The sequence below is a fragment of the Histomonas meleagridis genome (genome assembly GCF_020186115.1).
Source record: "Histomonas meleagridis strain 2922-C6/04-10x chromosome Unknown contig_199, whole genome shotgun sequence".
NCBI classification, from domain to species: Eukaryota; Parabasalia; order Tritrichomonadida; family Dientamoebidae; genus Histomonas; species Histomonas meleagridis.
This window is the reverse complement of record NW_027150804.1, coordinates 139,722-166,373: the sequence shown is the minus strand read 5'-3', so window position 1 is coordinate 166,373 and position 26,652 is coordinate 139,722. Positions and strand designations below refer to the sequence as shown.

The window sequence follows — 26,652 nt, the reverse complement described above, 5'->3', positions numbered from 1 at the left end:
AATAATTTAAAATGTACAAATCCAAATTCCAGGAATGCGAGAAATTAATCAAATCATATGAAAAGCTTCGCCAAATAGCCCTCGAAATCATAGAAAGTGAAAAAGTTACTTTTGGTGTATCTTCAACAGAAATCATTGATTCACAACCTGATTTCAAATCAACACTCTCATCAATTTTTCACGAAGGAACTAAAATTGCAAATAACACTCAAAATTTTTTAACAGAATTTAGTGAATTTCCAAAACAAATGCAAAAAATTAAAGACTTATATTCTGCAATGTATAAACAGTCAGAATATGTTAAGTCATTGAATAAAAGTGCAGCCAAGCAACGTGATGTTGCTAAGAAAGCCGAAGCATCATTAGAAAAAGCTCGAACACAAGGCAAAGAGGCTGAAATTGCTAAATGCGAAGCTAAGTATGCAAGTGCACAAGATAAAGCAAATACAGAAACTCAGAAAGCTGATGAAGAGCAACTTACATTTGCAAATGAAGAATTAAAATATAAGGTAAACTTCACTCAGGAACTTGTTACAATTTTAACAAACTTCATAAACTTGAAAATGAAGTTAAATGACGAAATTAAATCATCTTCATCTCAAATAACAGCTCAATCGTCAACCTTTACAGTTTTCGACGACCCATCGATTGCGGCTCTTCAACAAGAGTTAGAAGAACTAGAGTCTGTCGTGATTGAATAAATTTGATTTTTTAACTTTTTTTTGAATTGAATAGTTTATTTTATTTTGCTTACATGAATGAAATAGATTACGAAGATGTATTCACAGAAATTAAAGAACTTAAAAAATTGGTACACAGCTATGACAATGGAACATATAAGTCAAGGAAAATGCAACACCGCACAAAAAATAATTTACAAAAATTTAATAAAAAACAATTCAAAGAGAAATTACCAAACAAAATTGATCAGAAACATGAGCTTATTGTTAGTGAACTCTTATTCCAGAATTTAATAACGAAAAAAATATTTGAAAAATGGAAAAAACACTTACTTTTTAAACTTTTAAGAGAAAAAAGGAATCAGAAAAGCCAAGGAATGTATAGCGATGAAATTGATTTAAATAGTTCAGATCGTCATTCAATGTCAACAGATTCAAATCTTATTTTTACACAACAAATCGAGTTTTCAGATGAAGATGATTTTTACAAAATACCACTTCGTATTTCAAAAAAAAAATGATCTGGTTGTATGTGTAAAATAAAATTAATTTTTTTTTTAATATTTATAAATTCATATATAAATAAAAGATCAAATCTAGGCAACTATTTTCCATCTTCAAGTAAAGCAATTTAGGTTCTTATGTCATAATAAGATAATATTTGAAATTTTCGGTAGTAAATCTTTTAATTGTCAAATAATTTTTTAACCATATTTTGAATATAGACAATCAATCAAATATGAATATAAAAAATGGTAGTATAATGAATCATTTACTCAAAAATGAATTACAAATATCATATTATAAAAGCACTTAACTCTGAATTGGAATTAAAACACTTTTCACATAAACAAAACAATTCTTTAAGTATACGATATGTTATTAAAACAAATTTATCTTGAAAATGACTTGAAAAAATTTAATTTGCATTTATTAAAGCATTTTATAAATTGGATATCTAATATTAGTACTAAAAAAAATTGAGATTTTGCCAGTTTAGAATTAAATCTAATAGATTAAAGTCTAATCTAGACCATATCAATATACTTTGATTAAAGATAAATTTGTTTAAAAATTCATGGTGTCAAATCATGTATGATAGTGGATAAGATTTATATAAAATCCAAAAATTTTCGTTATTGCGATCGCACATGCCGATGTCATAATTCAGCAGTTTCCAGATGACGCTCACACCACATTGAATATTCTATAGTTTACATCTGTAAAACACCTCAAATTTCAAACCGTCAAAAAACAGGGCATCCCAAAATCCCGATGTCTCAATTCAAAAACACGTGTTTTGGGGCACCCCAATACACTGAATCCATCATCAAATGAATTTTGAGGTTGATCAAGTTAAACAAAAAGAAAAACCAGATAAAAAAGTTCATTTCGCACCGGAACCAATAACGTACAAAGCAGAGGAGTGGAATCAAGTGTATTATGAAGACGAATTTGAAGAAATCGATAAAATTCAAACAACAAGCTGTTTAAAGGAAACACAGCACGAGATACGCACTGAAATTCGCCCTCGCGGTAACACATTATTTTGCGAAATACTTTTCTTATTTTTTGTTATCACATTATTCTTTGTTTTAATTTGGTATATTGTTGACAAAATCTTGCGTCTTGAAATCGAACATCAAGTTTCAGAAAACGTTGTTAATAGTTGACAACATTAATGAAGAATAATTATCAATATTCTAAAATGACAACATAAATAAACTATCCCTTGCGTGTACTTGTTTTTGATTTATTTTTTAGAGAAAATTCATCATTCCAAGAAACTTCTTTTCCAAATTCCAAAAGTTAACGATGTTATTTGAATGAATTTTGATCGAATTTATCAGAAATATCCATCGTTGCAAATTATTAAAGCTTTATAATGCTTGGGAATCTTGTTAGGAGATTATCTACAGCTCCTGGCGGTGTTATTAATAGTGGATATAATCAAGTAACCAAGAACAAAAATTATTTTGCATATGCCACTCATTATTCGATATTTATTTACAAAATTCCCGAGCTAAACTTAGATGTATTCAATTGTAATGGAAAAGAAATTATTGTAGGTATCAGGCTTTCACCTAAAAATTATACAGAAATCGCTATTTTTTATAATACCGGCAAGTTCATTATTTTTGATTTTATTCAAAAAGAAATTATTTATCAAGATAACTTTTACAATTTATCAGAAGGAAAGTTTACATGTATGGAGTATTCTCAAAGTGGCTCTGAGGTTTATATATTTTTAGAAATCCTTACATTTTACATATCAGTTGATGTCAAAAACAAAAAAGGTTCTATTAAATACATTGAGGTATCAGCAGCTATCAGTTGTTTTTGTCCACATCCCGATATCAAAAGTTATTATTTATTATTTTGTTATGATCGTAGCTTTTATGAAATACGCAACCAAATACTTAATCGAGTCGAAAGGACTCTAGGCTTTGTCCACTGCATTTCATTTGATCCTCTTGATACTACACATTGTTTACTGATTCTTGACAACATTTGCTGGGCCGTTTATTCAGTTTTACCAAATTTTCATATTACGTCACAAAGCAATGACACCACCATCAAAACTAAATGTGGTGATTGGGTTCCTTCTCTTCCTGGCCAAATTATTACAGGTGATTCGGAACATGGGATTCTTCGCTTATGGACAATTTCCAATGGCTCTGTCACATCAACGATTAATTTGGAAGATGCACCATGTGTTAGTATATTAACAATTTCAGACAAAAATGTAATTGTTACATATTCTGATGGTACAGTTGGTATTGTTGATGTAATTAATCGAAATTATTTATATAAAATAGATAATTCGCATACGAGAACAATCTTTCATTCTTGTATACTTCCTACTGATCCAAACATTGTAGCAACATGTTCATTTGATGGTACTATTTGTATATGGTCATTACCAACTCTTAAGAGGAAAGAAAAAATTCTTCCAATCAAAAAAAATATGCATATTTACTGTATATGTTTTTCTCCTGGTGGTAGTTATTTTTTAACTGGAGCTGATTCGGGGAACGTTTATTTATATTCACTAAAGACGATGAAAGTTATATTCAAAAAGCGATTCGGAAGTAAACGGGTCCTATCGGTGGGGTGGTCCACTTTTGATAACAATTTAATTGCTGTAGCTTCAGGTCATAAATGTTATATTTATGATATAATTAAGAAAGAAGATGTTACTATTATAAACACAGCTTCTGATTTACGATGTATCGAATGGTCTAAGAAAGAACGAAATATAGCATTTACATCAATTAATGGATTTTTATATGTTCGAATGGAAGGAGGTGCCTATATACAAATAAAAACACCAGAAGCGCATCCATTATTTGGATTAACATGGTCTCCATTTGAACAAAACAAAATAGCAGTTACAGATGATGATGGAGGTGTATCAATAATCAACATCACAACTCGGGAAACAAACAGATCTCTTGGTCATGAAGGGTGTTCCCGTGCAATACTCTGGAGTGAATATATAGATTATCTGATAATTAGTGGTGGCTATGATGGCAAAATTATTTTATGGGACTCACGAAATCTCACAATCCTTGGCAAGATTAATGCACATTCCAGTCATATCTATGGTTTATCCATGCATAAAGAACATCCATTTTTCCTTCTTTCGACCTCAAAAGATGAAACAGTTCGAACTTTTTCTCTTGACAAGCTCTTTTCGCGTGAAAAACTTCGCTCTATATTCACATCTGAATCCAAATATTATGCAAACAGATTTTGTCCATTCGAAGGATCGGAACAAATCATGAAAATTATACATCGCATCAAACAGGACGAAAAAGTGACGTTCAATGACGACGATATATATCATATAAACGACGTCATAAAAGTCACCAAGAAAAAGATTTCACATCTCATGTCAACTTTGCCTAAGGATCAGTTCACATTACTACGGTCTAAAGCCGCCAAACAAAACGCGCTTAAAGCAGCCGATTTATGTATGAAAATCGGCGACACAAAGAAATATTGTGAGTTAATGTTTATGATCGGTGAATATGATATCGCATTATCATTTGCACCGGCAGTGAGTTATAAGTTTTGGCAAAACCTTTTGATTTCACGTTCGAAAATGTTAACAAATACAAACGACTCATACAAATATTTGATTTCTTCGGGAAAAATCGAAGAAACTATTCAACAAATGATGAAAAACGAAAAGTTCGAATCCGCTTTTTTATTGATCGCTTCGTTACGAGAAACAAATTTCCAGCCGAAAACGAAATCGATATCAATAAAAAACGCAAAAAACGAAATAAACGAAAAATTTATACGCGAAGAATTCGATGATATTTCCGATTATATAATATATAAAATTATTAATAAAAAATCAACGAAATATTTAAATGAAGGGAAACCATTACTTTCAGCAGCAACTTTTTTATCGATTGGCGATTTACAAAGCGCAATTTGGACATTAATACATTGCGGAGAAATAATTTGGGCGATCGAATTAATGAAAACTTTTGGTTTCGTTAATGATGAAAATGTTAATGAAATTATTGCGAAATATTTCGTGTATAATAATTGTTATGATATATTATTCCAGAAAATTAATGTGAAAGAAAAACGAAAATTCGTTTCGTTGATTAATTTTAATGATGAAAATGAACTCTTAAAGTTTTATAATGAGTTTGGATTAAAAGATCCGGAATTTTATATTAAAAAAGCAAAGAAAATTAATGGAATTAATCACTTAAAACTTTTAATCCTTGGAAATGAAAAACAAAAAGCAATTGAATATGGATTAAATATTATTCGAAACATGTTAAAAGATAAAATTTATAATTATTATGAAGCGTATTCATATGTTAAAATATTACAAAACATTAATATAAATGAAATTAACATTGAACTTATAACAATTTCATTTTATTTCGCTTGCTATCAAGCGATGTGGCGTGGATATAATCCAATTATTAAATCTTTAGTTAATTCCACAATTAAATTAATAAATGAAAATAATTTAAATTATTTAAAACCTAAAATTAATGAATTAAAAATTATCTCAGCGTTAACTATAACTAAAGACTCAACAATTAATGGAAAAAAGTACATCGAAGAAGAAAATATTAATTCTATAGCTACAGATGCAATTAAAACTTTCGAAAATAATATTAAATTTGATGGGGGAACGACCGTTAGGGACATTAAAATAGGAAAAATTCCATTTGACATGTCATTGCAAAAGATGACTTCGTTTTGCAGCGGTTTACAAATCATTGGTAACGTGTTCTATTTAGAAGATAATGAAACAGTAATGGCAATGGATGAAGCGATTATGTGGTTTGAAGTATGTCCATTTTCACCATTAAGAACACACAAAAGATTAATACCATATTAATGTTATTAAAAAAAAGTTTTGTTTTTTGTTTTTTCAAAAAAAATTGTAACAAAAATTAACAAAAAACTATCAAAAAACGCTCAAAGAAAAGTTATCGTCATAAAAACCGTTAATGGCGTGGTGCAAAATTCAAATTTAATTTATGGGTCCACAACCAAGTACTGCTTACCCAGGAACAAATTACGTACACCCATTCACGGAAGACCTTTACATGCCTGTAGGAGCGTCCAGAATGAATGACGAAAGAAATTCAGATATTCCTGCCCCTATCACAAAATGTAGAACAATGCATAGGGTTAACAACGTGTTGAAAACGGGATTCACTGGAATATGGTCTGTCACTGCAGCTAATTCTCTTGGACCTGCTCCACGCACAGGTCAATTTTATTGTGATGATCCCGATAATCATACAGTTTATATTGGGTATGGAATTACACCAAACGAACAGCCACTCAATGACTTTTGGGCTCTTGATACTCTCACTAATAGATGGCGAGAGATTAAACTATCCGGAGAACAAATTAGTCCACGTAGTGGTGCTCGTGCATGTTTAATTGGAACACATGTCGTAGTTTTTGGTGGATATTGTAATCCAAATTATCTTGGAGAACTTCATACGATAGATATTACAACTGGAGAAGTAGCTTATGTTCAAACGCAAGGAATGCCACCATCGCCACGATCATCCCCAATTGTTGCCATTGGTAATAATAAGTTTTTTGTTTGGGGAGGATTTAATGGTGAATGGCCAGATGAGTTAAATGTTCTTGATCTTTCAACAATGACATGGAGCCAAATTCCACAACAGATCAGTGGCCGTGCTGCAGTACCATTTGTTACTGTGGATAACATTGTTTATAGTTATGGCGGATCTAAACTCGGAGGATTTTTATGTTTAAATATGGAGACAAATGAGATAAAAATCAGAGAATGTATTGGAGCTTCACCACCAAGTCAATCATCTGCTGCTGGTATGGTACAAGTTGAAAAATATTTGTTTTATTTCGGTGGAAAAGCAAATAACAAATGGACATTAATGTACGCATGTGATCTTTCGAAAATGTGGTGGTTCGTGTTCCATGTAATGCCAGATGGAGAATCGGTCTCTATATCAGATGGTTCTATTAGCGATCAAGGATTGTTCATGCTGCCAAGAATACATTCATTCGGTGTATGTTATATAAAAGAAAAAAGAACGATAATGGCATTTCTGGGTTACCCAGAAAAAGACCCCCCACCATTGTTTAGTGTGTACATCGGTGACGCAATGGCTGTTGTGCATTTGCGGGAGGATATGATCGATGTCTTAATCAACTCGTAATGAAGAAATGTAATAGTAAATTAATACATCAAACTTAAAGTTTTGAAAAAGTTAAAAATGAATTCAATGTTTTTGAATGAGATGTAACGGTTTAGCATCTTTTTAATAACAAAAAGATATCGTTGTTTAGTTTGATGTAACTTAAAACAAATTAATTTGTTATTTAATCATTATGATTTTAACACATTGTTACATCTGTAAAATTTACGTATTTCGATGGTGTTTATTAAAGATATATATGTTTAAATAATTTATGAAAATAATAGAAATGATTGGATGATTGAAGTTAATATCTGAAAAAAAAATCAGACAAGTATCGCTGTAGCAAGATCGAAAAAGACCGAATATATAATTAATCAATTATTCTAATTTTTTGGATCTATTTTAAATACTAAATATAATATATCAATAAAAATTACATAGCTATTTTCATAATGAGTGTATAATAAATTTTAAAAAATATTGTATACTAATGAAGATATTTTTGTTTTATTTTGAGGTTCCATCTTAAAAACGGTTAAACGAGTTACCCATTTAGATTTCATTTTTTATTATCATTTTGGGAGAAAATGAAGTTCAGATTTGAGAAATTTCCTGGCTTATAATATGAGGAAAAAAGACCTTTTGGATCGTTGTTTCCTTGACTGGAAAATCCAAAAGTATTGGTATCCTTTGAAAAAAAAGACATGTTTCCATTTGTTGTTGAAGGAAATGCTGTGTTTTCTTTTGTTGCACCTTTTTCGAGAAGTAATTTCTCTATTTCTTTATTACCTTTTTGACATGCTATCATAAGTGCTGTTTGAAATAATTTAAATAATTTCCAAATATTATTTTAAAATATAAAATTATTAAAATAAATTTTAAATAAATCAAAGAATTATTAGTTTTAGCATTAACATCAATTCCTTCTTGTTCAAGAAGCAATTGAACGATTTCTGTATGACCTTTTTCAGATGCATTCATAAGTGCTGTATAAAATAATTTAAATAATTTCCAAATATTATTTTGAAATATAAAATTGCAAAAGTAAATTTCGAATAAAACAAATAAATATCTTTAGCATTAACATCAAATCCTTTTTGTTCAATAAGTAATTTAACGATTTCTGTATGACCATATAGGGATGCATTCATAAGTGCTGTAAAAAATAATTTAAATAATTTCCAAATATTATTTTGAAATACTATAAAATTATTAAAATAAATATCTTTAGCATTAATATCAATTCCTTCTTGTTCAAGAAGTAATTTAACTATTTCTGTATGACCATATTTAGATGAATTTATAAGTGCTGTTTCAAACATTTTAAATAATTTCCAATTATTATTTTGAAAAAATAAATTATTAAATTAAATATTAAATATGGAAAATAAAAATTTTTATCATTAATATTAATTCCTCTTTGTTCTAGAAGTAATTTGACTATTTCTATATAACCATATCCAGCTGTATATATTAATGCAGTTTCAAATAATATAATTAGTTTTCAAATATTTTTTTTAAACATTAAATTATTAAAATAAATTTTAAAGAAAACAAATAAATATCTTTAGCATTAATATCAATTCCTTCTTGTTCAAGAAGTAATTTAACTGTTTCTGTATGACCATTTTGAGATGCCAATATAAGTGCTGTTCTAAATAATTTAAATAATTTTCAAATATTATTTTGAAACAAAAAATTATTAAAATCAATATTAAATAAAACAAATAAATATCTTTAGCATTAATATCAATTCCTTCTTGTGCAAGAAGTAATTTAACTATTTCTGTATGACCTTTTTCAGATGCTAAAATAAGCACTGTATTAAATAATTTAAATAATTTTTAATTATTATTTTTAAATAATAAAATTTTGTAATAGAACGATTTTTCAATATTTATATTTTGATCAAGAACATATTTAACAATTTCAACATTTCCAGAAATAGAAGAACTATATAAAATATTCGGAATTTGATGATTCTGAACAAAATATTTAACAAGATATAAATTTCCAATATTTGCTGCCGAATGAATTAAAGAATCTTTGATTTTCATTCCTTCTTTAATCAAAAATGATAAAAGCTCATAATTATTGTATGAAATACATAATCTTCCTAATGATTCTAAATCATCTTCCTGAATTTTATTTTCGTAAAGATATTTAAAGACAATATTTTTGTGAAATTTAATTGCTACATAATATCCATTTTCAAATGATGAATTATTTTGCTTACATAAATGAATGATTTCTTCATTTCCACCTGCAACTGCATACTTACCTGTTTTATCTAATTTTGCTCCATTCATAAGTAAATATTTAAAACATTTAACAGCTGAAAAAAATGCTGCATAATCAATTAATGAAACATTTATTTTATTAACAAAATCACATCGTTCATAAAGTGATTCTGGAATAGTTTGATTAAAATCAAAATTGTTTTGTGATGATATTTCTTGAAGTTTTTCTATTTCATCATTTCGAATTATTTGAGATATTTCATTAGGATTAACTCCTTCTTTAATTAATTTTTTGTGAAGTTCCCAATTGTTTTTGGAAAGTTCTGAATAATTATCTTTGAATTTGTGTTGAAGAAACAATGATAAATTATCAATGTTTTGATAGGGTTTATAATTAATGTCATCTTCTGTTTTACGGTGTGCAAAATAGTTTGATTTAATGCGATTAATAATATTTTCATTCATTAAATTTTGTTCAATTAGTTTTTCACATAGGTAATAATCTTCTCTTGTTTTAAATTCAGATATATGTTGACAAAAATATCAATGATTTTTGAATTATTTTTATTTATTTCCTCTTCTTTTGTTTGAATTCTTTTTAAATAATCCAAATATATGTCGCTTACTTTTTTTTGTGAATAAAATGCGTAATAAATTAAATTGCTAACTACAAAATTAAATGTTAATGGAAAATTTAGATCAAATAATTCTAAAATTTGATCTACTGAAGCATCTATATTTTCTTCAGTTAGATCGTATATGATTTTTTCAATTTTAATTAAGAATCCAAGGTAAGCATTTTGATTTTCTTGCATGAACCTTGTTTTGTCTGGTGAACGTTTAAAGCCTTTAAACGTGCTCTTAGGAAAAAACCGTTTAAAAATTATTAAACGGGCTTGAAAGAATGAGTTCTGTTTTAGCCAAGATTAATGCTATAAATAAAGCATCTACCGACGCTATTCCTTCCATTCTTTCAAGTATTTCTGAAACTTTGGAAAACAATTTATTGTCAGAAGAAGAAATGCAAAAATTATGCAACGCTATCATTCGTCTTGTTAATTCATCACCACCTGCAATAACACGAGCAGCACTTTCAATGTCAGATCAAATTCTTTCAAAAAAGTATCCACCAAATTTTCCTTTAGATTTATTCAATTCATTAAAATCACCGCTTTCAAGTTCAAACAAGCAACTCCGATCCACATTAATAGATATAGCCATTAAGTGTTTTCTTGCTTCATATCCATCAGATTTTTGGGGAAGATTTGGAGACCTTTTCTCCCAAACACCAATTCTTAAAGAAATAGGTTTAGATTTATTCATGAAAACCATCACAGAATATCCAGATTATGAAATAAATGAACTTATCCCAAAAGTTTTTTCGTGTCTATCAGATTCATCATCCACTGTTCGTTCAAAAACATATGAAATTGTCACATTATTATATGCCAAAAATCCAAAGTCGATTGAAAAACGAATCAAAAAGCAGTTTCCAAATGATTTCAACGACATTTTAAAAAGAATTTCTGGGAACACAAAAGTTACAAAAAAAGGTTCCTATGTCGAAGAATCATCAAAAGCATCCCTTTCTCCAGAAGAAATTGAAAGATCTCTTCGTGAAGAATTTAAGAATGCATGTTCAGACATCAATCCGAAGATGGGTTTTTGTAAGTTTTCCCAAGTTGGTAATTCTTTAAAACGTACCAGCGAATGGAAAGACCGCATGAAAGCTCTCCAAACCCTTGTTTCGTTTGCAAAGTCATCACCAAAACCTGACACTTTTGTTAACGGTTTCAAGTCAATTTGCGACGATTATATTTCGTGTCTTTGCGATGCAAGATCTACTCTTTCTAAATACGCTTGTTTAACACTAGTTGCAATGGCAAGATGTTTGAAAAGTGCACTTGACCAAATTAGTGATCGACTAATTCCACCACTTTTAGGTAGAACTACGCATGGAACTTTAGTAATATCCCTTTCATCTGAAATTGCTGTTATAGAATATGTAACAGCAATTTGTGGAAAAAAGATAAAAAAAGTACTTGAGGATAATGTTGATTCAAACTCAGTAGAAATACGAATTACTGTTGTTAAAAGTATTCTTGTTGCTCGAAAGGTTTGGAAGCCTTCATATACTAAAGGTTTTGATGAGATAATTCAACAAAAAAAACATGATCCATCGCCAATTGTCAGACAACTTGTTGAAAACAATCAATTTGAATCTCCTAAAAAACGAGTACCATTCCAAGAGCTTAATGAAATATATGAAACTCCAAGAATGAAAGAGCCTGAAAAGAGGTTTAACGAAGGTGAAACGTTTGATTTCACAAGTTTACAAACAGAAAATAAACCACAGAAAGCGATTGAATCAAAAATCGCGTATAAACCACAGAAAATAATTGAGCCGCAAACCTTTTCCTCAGAAATGGATTTTTCTTTTCTTCAGAATGCGATTGAATCCCGGAACATAGAAAACATTGTAAACTTATTAAAAGAAAACCGACCAGAATTATATGGACATATGCAAAACATCATTGATATATTAATTGTTAGTATGAATGATGAAAACGCTATAGAATTATCATCACAACTCTGTACTATTTTATGTGACAAATATCGGAAAGAATTTTTTCCATTTCTTAATCAAATTCTTTTTGATCTTCCCGAAGATAATTATTATGGAAATTGTATCTTAACAAAGATATCCGAAACATATGGCCAATTACAAATTGCGATTTTATTACGTAATTCACATCTTTCATATTGCATTGGGTTTTGTTTAACAGTCTCAGAACGGAATCCGACGAATTTAATATTATTAAGTAGTTCAATTTTTAATGCGATAACGAATAACTTTTATGAACGCTTTAAAACTCAAATTCATATTTTATTAAAGATATTATTTGAAACGGATGAAAAGAAATGCGAATCATTAATATCATCATTACAATTTAATGAAAGAGAAACAATTTTATGGAATATTCAAAAAGAAATTCCACAACTTTATAACTTATATTATGGAACAGAAATTAATATATTAAACGAAAAATTATTAAATGAACTCGAAAATGTTAAAAATGGAAATGAAATTAACTTTGAAACTTTGGATCTTGCAAAAGATTCATTTGTACTTTTGACGATAACAATTCTTCGAGAATCGATTAACATTAAAAATTCGGAAGAAGTTATTCATCGTTTATTAAATTATTCGGTGAATAATGATTTGATCATTGTAAGCGCTGCTGAAAATGCATTAAAAAAAAGAGCGGAAAATAATTTAATTGATTTTAATGTGTTATTATCTTCTTCAATTATGTCAAATGCTTATTTCAAAACTTTAATTATCGTTTTGAAATTAATGGAAAATAAAAACGAAATTTGGGGAAAAAAAGAAATTATTAAGAAAAAATTGGAAATTGGTATAAACGAAATTACTTCAAAATATGCCGCATTGAGCGTAATTGCTGAGTTGGGAAATATGTTCGGTGAAATTGGTTTGAATGAATTCGGTAATAACCTTTCAATGATAAATAAACAAATAGTCAAGTCGATGATGAAGAAAAGTATTTAAAATTGTTAATAAAAATGTGTTTAAAGTTTTATTTGATTTTTATATAAATGAAAACAAAAAATGTTTAAATTGTTATATATTTTCATGGCTTAAAATAATTTTGTATAAGGTAATGAAATGATTTATAGAGATCTGATATGCAATGCAAATATAATGAAGAGAAATAAAGGTAAATAATAATGATAACCAAAAACAATTTAATCTAGATATTATAAATTAATTAATTATAATTGAAATTATTCTGCAACATGAAGGAATTGATATTAATTTAAATTGTTGAAAGTAAAGCATACCATATGACAATATAAGAATTCTACACGATATATGGTTACCAGGTGTTTCCCGCTCAGTGAAGTCTTTGACATATTGATTAAGACTTTGAAATGATTTAATGTCTTTTATGTCAAACACAATGAAAACTTCCAAAGTTTATGTTGCGATATCATTTGTACTAGTTTGGCAAATATATTAAATATGGAATGATTTCGTGATTTCAATGAAAACTATGGTTTTTATTTTGCCATACATTAATGGGTAAACATTTTGTTGTTGTTGTTGTTTCTTATTTTTTCTCCTACACATTAATGGGTTAACATTTTGTTTCTTATTTTGTTTTTGTTGTTGCTTCTTATTTTACCAATTTTCCCTCAAAGCCCCATCCTCCCACCTGTATATAATATTTCATTTATTTTTGAATTTAATTCGATGAAATTTTGATAATGTTTATTTTTTTTGTAATCAATAATGCTACTCTTTTTATCATTTCTTCTTTTTAAATTCTGGTTTCATGGTTCGAGTCTGTTTTAAGTATAATATCAATGTGTAAGTTATTATGAATATAAAACAGGAAAAATGGGTATAATGTATGAATATTGAAATGGGAATCGTGTTTTAGTTACTTTATATTGTAATGGAATATAAATGTTCGGCGGTAAAAATAATTGTTGTTTAGATCCAACTATTAATCCATTAAATGAATTAGTTAAAGGAATCGTTTCATCATGAAAAAACATTTGCTTTAAGTTTACTTTGGAATAAGAATTTCTTTGGGCCAAATAAATACGTTTTAAAGCCATCAATGAATTGGAATTCATGAGTGACTCTTCTTCCATTTGTCTTGAATCATAAAGTCAAAATTAGTACAATTAAACATTCTACATGGCGCATAAACATATATACATGTTTGTTTGGATTCTTTCAAATATTCAGAACTTACCTATTTTACCAAGAAATAAGGGTCTATAGGGAGTTTTCTGTCGGATAGGGATTAATAAAGGTGACTATATTAATAGAAGTGTGAAAGCATTTTTTACTCAGGAAAAATTAATTTTATTCATTTTTTTATTGACCAAGTAATTTGATGATTTTTTCATGATGTTTACTTTTTGCTCGTGAATATGCTGTATTAAATATTTTTAATAATTTTCAAATATTATATTGAAATATCAAATTATTAAAATAAATATTAAATAAAACAAATAAATATCTTTACCATTGATGTCAATTCCTTCTTGCTCAAGAAGGAATTTAACTATTTCTAGATTACCATTTTCAGATGCAATCATAAGTGCTGTTTGAAAATATTTAAAAAATTTCCAAATATTATTTTTAAACATTAAAATATTAAAATAAATTTCAAATAAAACAAATAAATATTTTTAGCATTAACATCAATTTTTTTTTGTTCAAGAAGTAATTGAACTATTTCTCTATGACCATTATTAGATGCATACATAAGTGCTGTCCAATATAGTTCCAATTCGGGATTTCCCGATAAAAGTAATAAATAAAACATCACAGTTATGATTATGTTTATAACAAGTATTTGATATATTTTTTATCCTGCAAAAAAACTTGCCAAACAAGCTTTTCTTACCTATTTTCTTGATTATTTTATATATAATATTACTATGTGATTCCCAATCGATGTTACATTGATATTTTATACACGTAAATAATGCTGATAATTATCCTATAAGAAGAATATTTACATATCATATTTACAAATTGTCTATCATATACAAGCACCCTCTAACACACATATTACAAATATTATTTAGAAAAGAATATACAAATAAATATTGCATTGATTGCAGTATTTTTGGAACGTCTCTAACTTCATGTCTTCTTTTTGTTTTTTGCTTTACTTATTATCCACCACATTTTTGGTTTCAGCTGGCTGCTGTCTGGAATTTGTTTTAATCCGATGAATCCAGAATCAATTCCACAGTCAGTTACTCCGATTCCTTCAACTTCTATCTTGGGTGGAATCTGAAATATTTCATAATGAAGTTTTACTCTTATTGAAATTTTTTCCAAACTCAAGATTTGGTTGGCCATGTCGTACGGGAAAACCTTGTGAACCATCCATCGTAGTAACAGTGTCTGTGATACATCTCATCAATCTTATTCCAGACCATCCGTCGTAGTAACAGTGTCTGTAATACATCTCATCAATCTTATTCCAAACCATCCATCGTAGTAACAGTGTCTGTGATACATCTCATCAATCTTATTCCAAAAATATTTCCAAAAACAAAGAACAACATATCCATTAATTGTGCTGATGATTTGGTCAATAACAGAGTCACAAGTTCAGCCATTTTTGTTTATTTAGATTCGAAAATGTATTTCGCGCCAGCTACAATATCATCGATATCATATTCCATATCGCTACTTCTAATCTGCAAAATGAACTCAGCGAAATCGGCCAATTTTGGACTATCGTCAGGTTCTTTGTTGATGAGTTTTGTAATTGACTTTACTTTCTCTTTGTAGTCCATTTGGTGCAAGTACCTGTTAATGTTATCCACCTTCTTTTCGACTTCATTCAGACGATTGTTCAAGTTGGTAACTTCGTCAACTATTTTATGGATCATTGCATGCTGAAGCATAACCATACTTTCCAATTTATCCACGCGAATGTTCAAGTTCTTAATTTGCTCATCGTGTCTATACAGCATATTATATACATCTTGGAAAGAGTTATTATGACTTACAATGATATCTTCGATTTCCGCTATTTGACGTGTGTGCGCTGAAAGTATTTCCACGTGCGTTCCCAACACATCCATAGCTTCATTGAGTATTTTTGTGTGTGATTGAATGTGTTCTTGCATTTCATCTATCGATTTATTCGATTGATTGATTTGCTTTTGAATCTTTTCAAGCTTTTCCGCTTGTTCTGTATATCCATCGCGTAAATCTTCGGCTTCAAGATACAAATTTTTGATATCATTGATGTTTTGGTTAATCGCCATTTGTTGTTCAGCTAACATTTGACCATGTACAAATAAAAGTTTCTTTTGTTCGCGATTGGATGCATCAAGCATTAAGATCTTCTCTTCGTGACTGTTAAGTTCGACTGAAACTTTTGTGAAACTTTTATCAACACTACGCAAATGTTCTCGGATTTTGTCAAAATTAGTCGACGCATATTCATGTTCTTCTAAAACATAAGAAGCAACAGAGTTAAGGCGCTTGTTAAATTCTTCTTGTGTCTCTCCAAGTTTAGTTGTGGCAGAATTTAATTCTTGAATTTGTTCATCATGAGTGGAAAGACAATTGTTGATGCGTTTAACATGCTCCTGGATAAAGCGAACTTCTTCGTTTGTCTTTTGAAGTAAGGCTCCTTGTTGGTTAACAGAATTGGTTATAATATTAAAACCATTGTTGAGCTTGACAATTCTTTTCTTGTTCTTATTTATTTTTTCAATATGCTCTTTGGATAAGTTCTTCAATTCTATATCAATGCTATCAATGGATTTCTCAAGTTTATCATCAGATTGGATCTTTTGTTGAAATGACGAGATAAGAACTTGAGATTCTTCTGTTGACTTCTTGATTTGTTCAGTTAAGTCATTCACTTTTTCTTGCATTTGTGAAACATAAGAATAATTATTAAGAGCATTAGTTGTTGTGGCTTTAAGGAACGCACCCATTTCGTTCAGTTTAGCACGCCTAGATTTCTTTTTAAATTTACCAAAAAACGAATTGTCTTTGCAATATTCTAGCCATAATTTATCGTATTCTTCTTGAATTTTTTGGCGTGTTGAATCGCTAACAGGTGATACGCATTCTTTCATAAACTGAATGTTATTCACTTGAATATCATGGTTAACATCAGCAAAGTGCTTCTTAGCATCGGCAATTTGGTTTGCAATTTCAACACCTCCTTTGCCGACTTCTATCACGGTTTTCGAAATGTCTTTAATGGCCTCAGTTGCGGACAAGAAGGAACACATTTCTTTGTGAAGAGTTGCAACCCCAATTCAAAATTTGAATAAATGTTTTGACAGACCATCACATACTTATGGAGCAGTTTCCTTGTTACTGCACAGGGTGCAACCAAACATATCCTTCTCTTGACGAATGGAAGAAAGAACACAAGAAAGCATTTTATCAATTACCGAAAAATAGTAATAAGCATTCACCAATCACAGTTAACAATTGTCCACAAATTATTGGTTTCCTTCTAAATGAAATTACTGAACTAAGAAGAGAACAAAAAGAAACACAAAGTAATGTCACACAACTTGCTAACATCCTTTCAGATCATGTACAACAAAACACGCCATTCGGAATTAACGTTCCAATCAAAATGTCAGCTGAAACTAAGACTATAAATTCTTATTGCTGCTTAATGTTTAACAGAAATATTGTTCATTTCGATATTTACTATGAAGGTGATATTAATTTTTTCGACATTACAAAAGAGAACAGTGAAATACAAATCCAAATTCTCTTTCCTCTTGGTCAGTTCATGACTACAATGGCAGAAGTGACTGTTATAGATAATATAGTATTGAATCATTCAACTATTTTTTGCCAAAGACAAAAAAAGCTGCAAAAAGAAAACGACTCCTTAACCCTTTACCGACCAATAACTGCAAAGCTTCAAAATGTGAATGCAAAGCCAACAATTGTTTTCTTTGATAATAATGGATTCACACATGCAGAATATGGAGGAACAGGAAACAGATTCAAGATATCAGTCTCAGGTTTTGCTGTTTGTATTGACGTACCTGCACCACTTGTAGGTGATAATCTTGTTCTTTTCTGTATCCCAATTTCGAAATATCTTTGCCTGAAAAAGCAAAGTTGGAAGTTTGTTGACGATTACTCTGATCCAGGATGCTCTCTTCAAATAAAAAAAATCAGTGATGAGGATATCTGGACAATTAAAGCAAACGATAAAAAAAACTTGTTCTTAGCAGAGGAAGAAGACTCTACAAATTCGGTTTCTGATACTACCGCAAGCAGGAAACTAACTGAAGGATCAAAACTTAATATTCAAATGGTTAACGCAAAAATTGGTGCAATCTCAATTTTATGTGGAAATCACTACCTTTGTTATAACGATAATTTAAAGCCAGTATTCGGAAAAGAAAAAGTAGATTTTCTCGTGAGGTGGAATCAATAAAATTTCTACAATTTTTCCAATTTTATAAAATTTTATTGCAAGAAAAAGATCAGAAATTTATATCAAAAGTGTGATCGGTATATTATTTTTGTCAAAATATTTCGTGGCATTTTTTAGTGGCATTTTTTTTGACCAATGCTTATTCATAATATTTTGACCAAAATAATATACCGATCACACTTTTGATATAAATTTCTGATCTTTTGCATGAGAGGCATCTGTTTATCTTGATCGAAAAATCCATTTAATAGGATCACAAACATAATATTTTATATTCACACTGTCTAAGCAAATTTGTTTAAAAGAATTTATTGTAACCTAATTTTGTATATCTTGATAATTAATATAATTTTTTGAAAACCAATTTATATATAGTTGTGATTGCCACACTTTTGTAGTCTCGGAAGCAACTTGTGTTAAAATACTATAGAATTTTATAAGTACATTTATTCATTTAATTATTGATTTTCCGCAAAATCAACTTGTAACACATTTATTGGCTGAAGGTCTTTTTCTCCTTCATTTGTTCTATAAATGTCTTCTTTTGAAGCCTTTTTTATTACTCTTTATTACACATAACTTTTTTATACTCATTATGCATTATATCGATGTGGATTTGAATCCAGCAATGCAAATTTGGTTCGAACTCAGCAATGGGGGTTCTGTGTATTAGTTACGGTATGAAAATAACTATATAATTTTATATCGAAATATTATATTCAGAATTTAAAGAGAGAAAAAAAAATTAGTAAAATTGATTATTTATAAATTAGAGCCTTTTCTTCTTTCTTATAGGATATTGATCTAAGTTATTTTTTAGATATTAACTTCAATCATTTCTATGATTTTGTTTTCATTATTTTTGATTTTGTGCGTAATCTGTAATTGAAATATTAATGTTTTTTAAATTAAATATAATATTTTCTTAATTATCGTTTTCTCGAAGTCAATAAAAAAAAAGACATGTAAATAATATCATTGATTAATATTAAAATTAGATCAAATTATTTTCTCAATAATTTTGTAAAAAGTTTTTAAACATACAAAAAGTTTTTGTATGCCGAAGGCGAAAATTAAATTAACTTTTATAAATAATGAGTTTTGCTCTTATATCTATTTTAATTTTTATGTTATTCTGAATAATATTTTGCATTTTGTTATATTTTGTAAATTCGTATTATTCAAAAATCATTTAATTTAGAAATTTAAAATTGAAGAATTATAAAATAAGTTGTATAAACTATTTTTGAAATTATAATATCATGATTATCCAAAATTTTTTGTGAATAGCTTTTATATAAAATTTCATATGGAAATTATTTATTATTTTTTATTTTGGATCATTTTGAAATATTTAAAAATTAATTCAAGTACTATTGTACTTCGGGGATACTTGTATATTATTACTATTGGAAGGTACATTGCATGTTTAAAAAATTGTCTTCTCAGAATAATTATTGATTCTTAACTCACTGGATACAGGGAAAATATAGATTTTTCATATAAAAATCATTTAAATATACGCCTATTTTGGAGCTTCATCTCTCAATTAAGAGATATTTTAATTTTGCTAAAATCTAAAAAAGATAAACCACTAGTCACCAGTTCTGTTAAGTGATACAATTCTGCAACTTATCAAAAAATTAGTAGAACACTTTCCAAAGTCTAAATTAAATGGCACCTTTTTCACTAAGGAATTGTTTTATTTCTCTGAAAACCCACCGGTTAGCAAATTCAAGTGCTGTTTCAAATTATTAAAACATATCCAAAATTATTAAAACATATTCCAAATTATTAAAACATATTCTAAATTATTCAAATGAATAGTTTTTGCATTAACATCAATTCCTTTATCTAAAAGTAATTTTACTATTTCTATATTTCCTGATTTAACTGAATATAATAAAATTGTTTTTGGAATTTGTTGACTTTCTACATCACTTTCTATTATAAATGTATTTCCTTTTGATGCTATTTCTTCTATAATTTCATTATGTATTTTCATTCCTTCTTTTTCTAAAAACATGAAGATTTCATAATTATTAAATTTTATACATTTTTTCCCAAGACATATTAAATTTTCTTCATTTAAATTATAATTATCTTGATTTTCGAAATCAGAATTCGATTTTGTAAAAGAAGAGTTTGAAGATGAAAATTTTCCAATTTTATTTTCATAAAGATAATGAAAAATTACATTTTGATGAAATTCTATTGCTGTTTCATATGCGTTTTCAAATGATGAATTATTTTGTTCACATAAATGAATAATTTCTAAGTTTCCACCTGCAATTGCATATTTAGATGTATTTATGATATCCGAATTATTTAATAACAAATATTTAAAACATTTAATCGAACAAAAAAATGCTGCATAATCAATTAATGAAACATTTTCAGTATTAACAAATGAACATCTTTCATAAAGTGATGGCTCAATTATTTGATTAAAGTCAAATTCATTATGTGTTCATTTATTGAGAAAAATAAAATGTGTTCATGTTCTTTACTGAAGATGGTTCAATTATTTTTTCTTCTATCATCTTTTCAAGAAGGAAATATGATTCTTGCTTTTCTATTCTCAGTAAATATTCATAAAAGATTTTAACAAGATTGGCTTCAGGTTCACCTATGTTTTTATCTTTTTCATCTTCTTTTTCTTTTAAAGTTAATAAATATTTAATATATATATTTTCATTATTTGATTGAGAAACAAAAGCTGAATAGATAAGTCTAGAAACAAGATAGTTAAATGTATATGGCAGCCTATCCACAAATAAATTAATTGTTGCTTGAACCGATTGATCGAAATTTTTTTCGTTAAGATTAAAGACAATTGATTCTAATGATTTCGAAAGTTCCATCAATTAAATAATGTACAACCCTGTTCATAATATTTGTGAGAAAATACAATTGTCAGTACAAAAAAAAATGTCATACGATAGGCATTGGAACCGATACAGTTATAAAGTGTCTTGAGCTCAACTTATTTTTTTCATGGAAAGAATAGTTCCAACGCGATTTCCAAAAGATTTCTTCATAACAATCATCTGGTAATATGATAATCTATACTTCTCCATATAGTTCAATAAATACCGTTTACAATTAATGGAATCTGGTTCAGCATTCATATGATCCAGAATCACCTAGAATTGATACAAAAAGCAACGCTCAGGCTGATAAAAAAACAGGTCATCACAGAAAATTTGTTAGAATTTGTGATTTGATCGATGTGATATTTGATGTATAGATCTATTTCTAACAAGGAATTTGTATTAATAAATGAGAAAATTCTGAACAAATTACAATAGAATTTGCTCAGTTTATAATGTTTACTTTTTTCTTTTACTCAGCAGCGTTGCTTTTTCTCACCTTGGTCATTTTGCTCATCATTTGCTTCGACAAATTCAGTCGTTTCGGGTTCATAACTTAATCCATCAAGTTCAACAACTTAACGGAACATCTCGACAATGTTCTCACCTGTCTTTGCTGATGTTTCGATATAAAATTTGGCTCCGATTTTCTTAGCAAAGTCATTGATTTCATCCATATCACATTAATATTCTTCTTCAGAAAGACAAACGTCAAGACCGTTAATTCAAATTGTTGACCGTTAATATCAACGTCTAAAAAAACAACAGATAACTTTTCGATCCATTTTCGAACAATTATCGAACTGATCATTAAGCTGAATAAAAAGTAAAACCACACTCATATGAATGTTCTTTTGGATGACAATCAGATATTTTTTTAATAATATTCCCAACATCAAAACGTGATACAACAATTAAATTCCATCGAAACGATATCTTTAAATATATTTATGAAAATGGATGTATATCAAATGCTGATGAAAAAATCAATGCTTTAGTATGTATTAATGAGGGTAATTATGAAATTTTAACATATTTGGAAGAAAATTGTTAAAATACTACGAACATACTCCAAATAATATTATCTATTGGAGTATTATCTTTTGAATATAACTCAAACTTTATTCAATATGTTTTAAATTTTAACAAGAATAATTAATATTTGTGAAATCAAAATGATATTACGCATTATGCTATTTATAATGTTTATAAATTATTTTTTGATTTTAAGATATCTTTGTTCGAAAAATGGATTTATATCTGGTCGGACCCATTCCCAATTGTACGATAATAATCCATTCAATCCACATGAACTATGATGAAGCTACTCTCCGCTTCATGAACCAATTTTACACAACTTTTGCAACTGATGCTTCTGCAATAAACCAATATTATGTCCAAGGTGCAAAGCTTGTGGTTTCTACTCCAGAACAACAAAAAACTACAAAAGAAAATTACCAAAATCTTCTAATATCTGGTGAACACAAAATATTTAGATCAGATGGACAAAAAGTTGGGGACACGATTTCTGCTCATTGTTCTGGTTATGTAAAAGTTAATGATGAAGAATATTATCAAATAAACGAAATGATAATTTACTATCCTAATACAAAACCTTACACAATAGTTTACCATTCTATTAATGTAACACCAATGGATCCCCTTCCTAAACCCCCACCAGAAGAAATTAAAAAAGAAACAGAAGAAAAGCCAAAAGCTCCTGAGAAAAAACCTGATGAACAGAAAGATAAAAAAGAACCAGAGAAACACTCACCACAGATTATCGACAATCCAACTCAACTCATCAAATCGAGAACTGTTCTGGTTTCTAATCTTCCATATGAGGAAGAACAAACAGACATTATCCCTGAGTTCGAAAAATACGGAAAAATCACAAGAGTGGCCAAAACAAAAGGCAAAATTCTCATTGAGTTTGAGAATCCAACGTCGCAGTTCCAGGCCATAAGAGGTGGCAAATTCAAATGGCGTTCACGGTTTGTTTATCCAAAGAAGATGGAAAATGGTTTTGATTAAATAAAGTTTTTTTTAATAATCATATTAATAATGATTCCATGCAAACTTATATTAGAGAATTTCTAAAGCTTGATTAAAAGTAAAGTGAATAAAGGCATTTTTTAAGAAAAATTAGATTGAAGCAATTTATAAATTTAAACAACAGATTAGTAAAATCTGGTTATAATACATTTATTACTTGCTTAATATGTTGTGGTGTGCGTACTAATAGTAAATATCTTTAAATGTGACTAGAAAATGAACTTTTTTATTTGATTTTTGCAAAAAATTGATCGTATTTCTTACGTAAGAACCACTACAAAATGTGCGAAAAGTTTCCAACAGAACAAGAAATATCTGATGCACTGTGTCGAAGTAGCGGCGAAATATTCAATATGGTTGATGTTCTTCGATTTTTAAATAAGGTAGAACTCAATAAGCCAAATCATATTCGATTTATTTGTTACTTAATTGGGCTCAAAAAAATGTCTCCCCAGAGAAAAAAATGGATCCCAACTCTCTTAGAGTTTGGAGAATTCTATGAAAAAGCCTCTAAAAGATATTTTGAAGATTGTTGGAATAATCCTAATATATCATCTCAAATAATTCAAGCTACAGAAAGCAAGCTTCTTTGGTTTCAATCATTTGCCTGTGTTCTTAATATTGACTCTTATTATATTCAAGATTCTTTATTACGAGTTCGTAGAATATATTCTGTTTATATGAAAGAGAACAGTGGCTACAAGTTTTCTGTTTTACATATTCCCATTTGCTATATTACATATTTACTTTCACTTTCATTTTCCATTGATTCGGGATTATCCAACTTTTTTGCCGAATCACTTGGCTACCATCTTTTTAGTTCAATCATTTCCATCATCCGCTTTTCTGAGCAAGCTGATCATCTTTCGCTTACTGATGATCATTATAATAAGCTCAAGCAAATGATTCATAATTATTCACCTAACATCGAAAAAGAAGCACTTCGCAAAGGTGTTGACCTAATAAACATTGCCATTGAATGGGAGACGAGTTTCTTTACTGAAGTTCATTGTCCTGAAAATCTTCTTTTGATTTGGGATAACATTGTTTTTCATGTTGAAGAATATCATAGTTTCATGCGTTATCTATTTGTAGCGCACTTCCGTTGGATGGAAGATGTTGGAACTGATGTCGGAAACCAGAAAAGCATTTATGAAACTAAATGGAACGCATTGGAAATATTGGAAGATGTGGAAGATTTGACGCAGGCAGAACTCGTGAGAGGAACTTTCAACTATGGGAACTTTTGTCCTTGTTATGCATGCTGTCCGAAATTGTTCAAAAATTGGCGGAAGTAAATCTGTTTATATATTATTATTATATATATTTAAATGATAGCGAATGGATATTTTAATTAGTAATAACACTCCGGGCTATATCTTTTATTTAATAAAGAATTTTTCCATAGTGAAATAAAAACAATATTATAATAAATCTGTGAACAGCCGATAGAAAATTCTATTGACGATAGTTGATTTACATAATAATTATATGGTTTACTGCTTTGAATTCTCTATCGGCTGTCTTCAGCATAAAATCAAAATAGTTCTATCTAAATAGTATGCAATGTGAAATATTTTAAAATCAAGAAGATGTGGTGACATGTACTTTTTAGTGAAATACTTGTTTTGCTTCAAAAGCTTTTTTCTGTTATTTACTCCATTTTTTGTGTGTCATATACATACCAGAGTGTATTTGAACCATCAACAGTTATATGTGAAAGTCCTCTTTTAAAGTCGAACCTGTAAGTTTCTCCTTGCGTTTCTTCAAATAACACACCACACCAACGGCGATGAGAGCAACTACGACGACGCATGTGATTGTTACACCTACTATTAGACCAGTCTTATTATTTTTATTATCATCAGTTTGGTCGTTATTGTTGAAACATTTTGTATCATTTGGATACCATAAATCGAAATTACCTACGTTATCATCATCATTTTCATTCAACAAACTAAACTTCTGGACCAAAACTGCGCAAGGATCCACATTAGATTCTTTTACAGGAGCAATTGAAACAACGCATCTTGGATGTGATTCCTTTTGTAATTCGATTTCTGTATTCCCTAAATCGACGACTCTTTTTGAAGCAATCACATTACCAGTATCGAAATCAACTACAGAGATTGCAGCCATTTGTTGACAACCACCATTTTTAGGCTTTTCATCTTTTCTTACCCACATTAACTTTAATATTGGATTTCCGCTATTATTGAATCTAATTTTCTCATATTTTTGAGGAGAATTAATTCCTAAAGTTTCTTTCCGATTACTAAACACAACAGGAGTAGAAATTACTGTTTCTTCACCAATAGTCCGTGCAGAAACATAAAGTTCGATGCCATCCTTATATACACATGGCGTATCTACTTCAATGACTTTATTATCATGTATATAAGTAAAATCAGTTGTTAAACCAGTTGAAGGATCAACAATTAAAACAGGTAAAGCAGCTTTTCTCTCAGTCTTGACTTCAATTTTCATTTTCTCACCGCAAACAGCATTTGTTACTGTAATTGATTCATTTTCATTTGTTGGTTTTCCATTATCAGGTATTGCTACATTTTTAGCTGTTTGTCTTCCAGTTATACTTGGTAAATTAGGCTTTTCTTTTAACCCATGGAAAATTAATGAAACATGAGAGATTTGAACATTTGTGATATATGCTTCATATCTAATTTTGATTTTCCATGTACCTTTAGTCGATTCACCAAAGAAACTTCGAATTCCAAATTGGAATGTTAAATCATCAGGATGATGATCACCAAGTACTGGACATGGTTCAAGGATAGTTCTTTCTGTTCCTTGAGGAGAAATCAAATGAATACAAATTGAACTTCTGAAGTGTTGAGATCAAATTCCAAATAAATGTGTTCAATGAATTCGATCGAATCATTCACGGTAATATCAAATTCAGTCCAATTTTCACATGCATGATTAACTCGAGTTTGAATTGAACTAAGAGATGTAATTTCTACTTCTTCTAATACATTGACCCAATTTTGAGCTGTTGTTAATGCTAAATCAGCATCGACACGTCCAAAACCTAATATTGGATGATATAAATAACCAGCGGCATTACGTTGCCAAAGTTCATTGTTTGGATCATTAATTTGTGCTACGAT

At 28.9% G+C, this 26,652-nt stretch overlaps 8 protein-coding genes across 8 annotated transcripts; 6 read left to right on the top strand and 2 right to left on the bottom strand.

Annotated features, from left to right (window-relative positions):
• Positions 1-11: 11 nt before the first annotated feature.
• Positions 12-701, top strand: GO595_002583 (uncharacterized protein; the record flags this gene model as incomplete). The annotated part of the gene is made up of 1 exon (XM_067915508.1): positions 12-701. One exon carries the CDS (start codon positions 12-14, stop codon positions 699-701), a length of 690 nt encoding a protein of 229 aa, XP_067777278.1.
• A 5,501-nt stretch (positions 702-6,202) lies between these two features.
• On the top strand, positions 6,203-7,381 carry GO595_002582 (Kelch motif family protein; the record flags this gene model as incomplete). Its single annotated transcript, XM_067915507.1, has 1 exon — positions 6,203-7,381. The coding sequence occupies one exon, from the start codon at positions 6,203-6,205 to the stop codon at positions 7,379-7,381; it is 1,179 nt and encodes a 392-aa protein (XP_067777277.1).
• A 3,126-nt stretch (positions 7,382-10,507) lies between these two features.
• GO595_002581 (uncharacterized protein) lies at positions 10,508-12,141 on the top strand (the record flags this gene model as incomplete). The annotated part of the gene is made up of 2 exons (XM_067915506.1): positions 10,508-11,982; positions 12,075-12,141. 2 exons carry the CDS (start codon positions 10,508-10,510, stop codon positions 12,139-12,141), a joined length of 1,542 nt encoding a protein of 513 aa, XP_067777276.1.
• Positions 12,142-15,783: 3,642 nt separating this feature from the next.
• Positions 15,784-17,418, bottom strand: GO595_002580 (uncharacterized protein; the record flags this gene model as incomplete). Its single annotated transcript, XM_067915505.1, has 1 exon — positions 15,784-17,418. The coding sequence occupies one exon, from the start codon at positions 17,416-17,418 to the stop codon at positions 15,784-15,786; it is 1,635 nt and encodes a 544-aa protein (XP_067777275.1).
• Positions 17,419-17,486: 68 nt separating this feature from the next.
• GO595_002579 (uncharacterized protein) lies at positions 17,487-18,596 on the top strand (the record flags this gene model as incomplete). The annotated part of the gene is made up of 1 exon (XM_067915504.1): positions 17,487-18,596. The coding sequence occupies one exon, from the start codon at positions 17,487-17,489 to the stop codon at positions 18,594-18,596; it is 1,110 nt and encodes a 369-aa protein (XP_067777274.1).
• Positions 18,597-22,807: 4,211 nt separating this feature from the next.
• On the top strand, positions 22,808-23,503 carry GO595_002578 (uncharacterized protein; the record flags this gene model as incomplete). The annotated part of the gene is made up of 1 exon (XM_067915503.1): positions 22,808-23,503. The coding sequence occupies one exon, from the start codon at positions 22,808-22,810 to the stop codon at positions 23,501-23,503; it is 696 nt and encodes a 231-aa protein (XP_067777273.1).
• A 302-nt stretch (positions 23,504-23,805) lies between these two features.
• Positions 23,806-24,822, top strand: GO595_002577 (uncharacterized protein; the record flags this gene model as incomplete). The annotated part of the gene is made up of 1 exon (XM_067915502.1): positions 23,806-24,822. One exon carries the CDS (start codon positions 23,806-23,808, stop codon positions 24,820-24,822), a length of 1,017 nt encoding a protein of 338 aa, XP_067777272.1.
• Positions 24,823-25,234: 412 nt separating this feature from the next.
• GO595_002576 (uncharacterized protein) lies at positions 25,235-26,011 on the bottom strand (the record flags this gene model as incomplete). Its single annotated transcript, XM_067915501.1, has 1 exon — positions 25,235-26,011. The coding sequence occupies one exon, from the start codon at positions 26,009-26,011 to the stop codon at positions 25,235-25,237; it is 777 nt and encodes a 258-aa protein (XP_067777271.1).
• Positions 26,012-26,652: the final 641 nt, after the last annotated feature.